The sequence below is a fragment of the Cucurbita pepo genome, chromosome 14, assembly GCF_057944985.1.
Source record: "Cucurbita pepo subsp. pepo isolate OVF chromosome 14, ASM5794498v1, whole genome shotgun sequence".
Lineage (NCBI taxonomy): Eukaryota > Viridiplantae > Streptophyta > Magnoliopsida > Cucurbitales > Cucurbitaceae > Cucurbita > Cucurbita pepo.
Genome location: NC_141811.1, coordinates 9,934,149 through 9,940,204, shown reverse-complemented (window position 1 = coordinate 9,940,204; position 6,056 = coordinate 9,934,149). Strand labels below are relative to the sequence as shown.

Sequence of the window (6,056 nt, the reverse complement as noted above, 5' to 3'; positions counted from 1 at the left end):
ACAGAGGTACGTTACAAAGGTGGCCAAGTTGAGGGCTTTGCAGCAGATTGGCAATCGACTTGCTGGACAGAATCAGAGGGGTCAGAGAGCCCAACAACAATAGAGGCAAGCTGTAGCCCATGCAACCACAACCAAGAGAGCCGACAAACCTGACGCAATTGTGACAGGTACATTACTCGTCTTTGGTCATTTGGCTTTGATACTATTTGACTTTGGTTCTAAGCACTCATTTATCTAGGAGGGATTTATTGAGCTAGCCCACTTAAAGTTTGAACCCTTAGGAAGGTAGTGTCGCACTATTGTGCTGAGTTATAGATGCTACACTAATAGTATTAAGCATGTAAGACTTTGATGTTATATTAGGTATGGACTGGTTAAGTGAGAATCACACTCTTATAGATTGTGAGGATCGGATGGTGAATCTCAAACTCCCGTTAGGGGAGAGCTTTACGTACAAGGGAACCAATTCTAAGAAAACCACAAGTGTCATCACAACGTTAAAGGCTAGGAAGATGATTCGCAGTGGTCCATGCACATTCTTAGCCAGTGTGACAGACTGCAGTAACGAGCAAACAGTCTCTTCACTGTACATCATCAGGGAATTCAAAGAAGTTTTTCAGAAGGGAAATCGTTTCATGCCTTACCACATGGGTAGGGTCTGGCATGTACTTTCGCAATATGGACAAGTGGAACACAATGTGCACAACGGCGAGGTTTGGTGGTAGGCCTATAAACCACGGACCTAAATCTTTCTAGAATCTTAAAAGGGTATATAAATTTTGGGCTCAACTTTCCCTTCTTCCCAAACCTCAACACCTCCCTCATAAGAGCTACTTTCAGGAACACATGGTCACCCAATTTGAACTTGAGGTCTCTTCTACTCAAATTTGCATAGCTCTTCTGTTGACTCTGTGCGGTGTAAGTATTCTCTGCTTAATTTTCTACACCGTTGCGTTGGTGACATGAACCAACTCTGGTCCCAATAATTGCAGCGTGTTTACCTATCCCAAAAATATTGGTGTTCGACACCTATGCCTATATAGTTCCTTGGAAGGGGCCATCTGGATGGTTGCTTAATAACTGTTATTGTAGGAAAATTTCATAAGAGGTGGATGTTCGTCCCAGCATCCAGAGAAATCCATGAGATAGGCTTGCAACATGTCCTCTGAGATCTAATTCAGCCTTTCAGCCTGTTTGTCCAACGGAGGATGAAATGTTGTACTAAACCTTAGCTGAGTTTCTAGCACTTTCTGAAGACTTTACCAAAATTGTGAGGTGAACCTGGTATCCTAGTTTGACACTATAGAGAATGGTACTCCTTGTAGACGTACTATCTCTCTGGCATATAACTGAGCCCACCGATCCATTCGATACGTGAACTTTCCTGAAATAAGGTGAGATGTCTTGGTTAGTTGGTCTACAACTACCCAAATTATGTTGGAACCATGCTTGGTCTTTAGCAAACCCGAGATGAAATCCATACAAACTGCTTCCCATTTTCACTGAGGAACATTAAAGGGTTGTAGCAATCCTGTTGGGCACTGTCTTGGGGCCTTCACCTACTGAGAAGTCAAGTATCGACTTATGAAATCCACTATGTCTTTCTTCATCCCTGACAACCAATAGCATCCTTTCAGATCTTGATACATTTTCGTACTTCCTGTGTGGAACATATAAGAGGTATCATGGGCTTTAGTCATGATGTCTTTAAGCATTTTCTCATCTCGGGGAACACACAAGCTGTTTTGCCACAACAAGCACGTGTTTGAAGAGATTGAATACCCCATTGTCTCTCTGTTTCTGTCTGATTCCACCCTTTGCTGAGGTGCTCGTTAGACTTCTGGGCATCAATAACTCGTTTTTGTAGGGTGGGTTGCACGGTCATCTGTGCTATCTACGCGGTACCACCTTTGGCTACAACCTCAATTCGAATCCTCTTCATCTCATCTTGTGACTTCTCTTGCTTGATGATGATTATGATGAGGTCTCGTCTCCCAGATCTAGGATAACGATGATTCACTCTCATGTAAATGTAAGCTAGCTAAGTTTAAAGAACTTAGATATATGGTATAGTAGATCCATGATGCCATAAAAGATGAATAACTTTCCGACCCCAATTGGGTTTGATGAAAGAAAGAAAATGATGTTCAGACCTGGATTTGGTTTGTGTCAAGCAAGAGCATTTGTTTGAAACTTTAAGGCCTCCCACATAGTTGTAGAACCTAGGCCCTAACTTTCTAAAGTCTAGATGAAAGATCGTGATAACTTACTAGGTCAAGGATGTGATTAGAGTCTACAAGTAGTATATTAACTTAGTATGTTTATACTAACTAAAAACTCTCTATTCTTTTTTAGGGGACTACAAATTGATAGCAAAGGTGGGAAAATGTTCAGGAGCTATGCGGTCACAAAAAGATTCATCGTGGGGCGTTGTCCTATGTGTTAGGGGTTATTGTCCTTTATTTTTTTGTGTACAGCTCCTTGGTCTTTATTTTATAATAAACTTTTAACAACAGTTTAGTTGGTAAATGTTTTGTTTCATCTTTTAAATGTTTTGATGTTTGTTTTCAAACTTTTAATTTGTAAGTCATATCACGATCTATGAATCAAAACCTCGAAACTTAGGCCGTGACATTTATTTTGTAAGGCTTTAAGTATGACATGGAGCCGAATATACAAATAATGGAGGTGCTCTAGTTTTAGAGGTTCTATGTATTTCCAATGTTGTTGCTATGGCTGCGATTTCTTGACTTAGCTAGACAAGTTAGTAATCTCGTGATGAGAATTTGAGGAAGACAAAGAGTGATATTTTTCCTTAAAAACTTCATTGACATTAATTACACAGTCATAATTTTGCAATAGAAGAATAAAATCTCAATTGTGAGAGATTTCTTTTTTTGGCTGTTAAAATATTGTTATAAAAATAAAGAAAAGTAAACACAAAAAATCAATTACCTTAGAGAAAAGAGAGAAAATGGATTTGAAATTATCGGAGATGGGATGTTTAGTGTTCATTATCATCTTACTTTTCATTCCTAAATGTTATTCCCAACCTAAAGTGTTCGATATCATCCAATTTGGTGCAACTCGTGATGGAAAAACGGATAACACGAAGGTAAAAGTGTATGCTCGATTCAAACAACTTTTTGTTCATATTTACAATATTAGTATATGTTTCATACCTTTGTAACATTTTTATTTTTCATTTTATATTTTTTTAAAAGTTTTTGAAAATTAAAAGCATTAGAAACATTATTTTAAAAATACCATTTTCGAAATGGAATACAATTCTTGGAAACACGGCTATTATAAAACAATTTTTTAAAACAATTTTTTTTTTTTTTTTTTTTTTTGGATTATTCATGTGTAAATATAATTTTTATATTATTTATGGTAAATTCAGCCTTAAATTCTTTTTTTAAATTTTCAAATAATAAAATTTAAAATTTAAGGTATTTTGTTGAAAGTAGATTAGATTATTTGGTTTGTACAGGCATTAAGTAGGGCATGGAGGGAAGCTTGTCGACATAACGGAGGTGGTGTAGTTTTAGTACCTGAAGGGAGGTTTCTGGTTTTGCCGTTGGTGCTTGAAGGTCCATGTAAAGGATCCATTGGTCTGAATATTAAAGGTGAATTGTTGGCTCCAGTTGCCAAGAATTTCGCCCATCGGTGAATATTGGCTGAGTATTTATCAAGTCGACAACTTTTTTGTTGACGGTCCTGACAACTTGAACGGCGGTGGTTCTTCAACTTGGTCATCCAAAACTTCTAAACGTCCAATTGTAAGTCTATTTTGAGGTTTAAATAATAATAAAAAAAAAGTTAGATTTGTTAGGTTGCTCGATGCAATCATTTTACATTTATTTTAAATGTACACCAAAATATACTTGTGCATGATATAATGTTTGGTTCAATGTAGACTATGAAACTTTTTAATGTCAACACGGCGAGAATTGCAAAGATAACATCGTCCAATAGCAAGTTGTTCCATTTTGCTGTGCATGGATGTCGTAATGTCACGTTTGATCACGTTACAGTGATAGCTCCAGCAGACAGCCCCAATACAGATGGAATTCACGTTTCAAACTCAAGTGGTGTCAACATTATGCATTCAATGATTGGCACTGGAGACGATTGCATCTCTCTTGACCATGGAAGTAAATTCATCAACATAACAGACGTCCAGTGTGGTCCAGGTCATGGAATTAGCATCGGTAGCCTCGGGAAGTACCCAAATGAAGAAGATGTCTCTGAAGTCACAGTGAGAAACTCCACATTTGTTGGCACGACTAACGGTGTGAGGATCAAAACATGGTCATCTTCATTTTCTAGCGTGGTTAGCAAGATCACTTTTATCAATCTCCAAATGAAAGACGTAAAAAATCCTATCATCATTGATCAAAAATATTGTCTTGACTGTGACAAACATAAAATGGTATATATATTCAAATTTGATATCAGTAGGTTTTAGTAAAACTGAAAATGGTATTACAATGAATGTTGTTTGTGGTCGACAGAGTAACTCAAAAGTGCAGATTCAAGATGTGAGATATGAAGATATATGGGGGACTTCAGCAACCCAAGTAGCAGTAAATTTTGAATGCAGCCAAGTTTTTCCATGCCAAGGCATACTGTTGCAAGACATTAACCTCACCTTCAATGGTGGTGGCCAACCAACTTCTATTTGTCACAATGTGAAGGGCTCTGCTTTTGGCAAACAACTTCCTTTCTCTTGCCTTTAATTCTTGGTTTTTCCTTAAATTAGATGGGCCATTTCAATAAGGAAGAAAATCCAAGGCTTCCTTTTTTATTATTTTCAATTTAGAAAATCCTTTTGTTTTATTTGAAATCAAATAATTTTGAAGATTTTGAAGATTTTTATGATTAAAGAAAAAAAATGAATAGAAGGAAATAATGTTAGAAGAAAGAAAAGTTGATAAAGATAAAACAATGTGACCTAATTTTAAAAATAAAACAAAGAAATATAAGCCTATAAAAGAAAAGTCCAGGGACTCTAGACCCTACAAGTTTGAAAATCATTTATTTTATTCTATCATTAATTTTTGTTAAGAATTTAGTTAATACTTGGTAGATAGACCCTCTTCCATTCTCATGACGGATTTATGGAATTATGGTTTTGGTTCTTGACCGGTTTCTCCACACGACTGTAACCCCTCATGTTGCCACACATGTCATCATCTTATGTGATTTTGGTCAAGCTCGATAGTATGTGTTTATAGATACCTACCGCGTGGCAGGAGCACTACTAGGTTTGACTTAGGTCACTGAGTAGTGCTACTAAAGGTATCGATGGAAATAGAAGGAAATTGGGTTCCAATGTACCCTTCATGCTGCTAGCATTGTAAACTTTCTTAACTTTTCTTGGATGACATGGAGATTTACTTGTTTCTTAGGGCATCTAGATGGTTTAATTCTTCAACTCACATAATTAGGACATTCTAGACGAGCTAGTCTAGTTTTTGGGAACATTAAGGTCTTTACCACTGATTGCTGCTCACGATCCTAGGGTTCTAAGTCTACTGAAAAACTTTTCACCTAGGTCAAAGGTAAAACCATCCTAGTTCTAGTTCTCTATCCTTAACTCAGTATATTCATGTAAGCTTTCTTAGGGAGATAATGCTATCAATCATTTATAATAAAGAATTCATTCTCTAAAGTATATAAGCTAACTAAGTTAGGCAATAATGTCCATCAATAATCTAGAGCACATAACGCATCCTCGAAAAGCATACATGCAAGCTCACTGAAGAGATAATAACCATCAACCACCTAAAACATAATGGAAATAATTGAGAAAACATACATTTTAAAATTCTCATACTAAGGCCATTTCAATCATTTTTCACATCATAAATTGCATTCTCATACAAATTACCCTTGTAAAGTCTAAATCATGCATATTCTAAAAAATCGAAAAATGAAAAAAACAGTTATGGCAGTAGCTATGGTGAAGCTATGGTGAAGGAATCTTCAGATACACGTGGGTAAGTAAGAAATCAATTAGGTAGATTTTGTGAGCCAATAAGCTTAGTTTA

General features: G+C 36.5%; 1 protein-coding gene across 1 annotated transcript; it reads left to right on the top strand.

Moving 5' to 3' along the window:
* Positions 1-365: 365 nt before the first annotated feature.
* Positions 366-4,742, top strand: LOC111810455 (exopolygalacturonase-like). The gene is made up of 4 exons (XM_023697163.1): positions 366-713; positions 3,494-3,646; positions 3,920-4,435; positions 4,518-4,742. Exons 1-4 carry the CDS (start codon positions 366-368, stop codon positions 4,740-4,742), a joined length of 1,242 nt encoding a protein of 413 aa, XP_023552931.1.
* Positions 4,743-6,056: the final 1,314 nt, after the last annotated feature.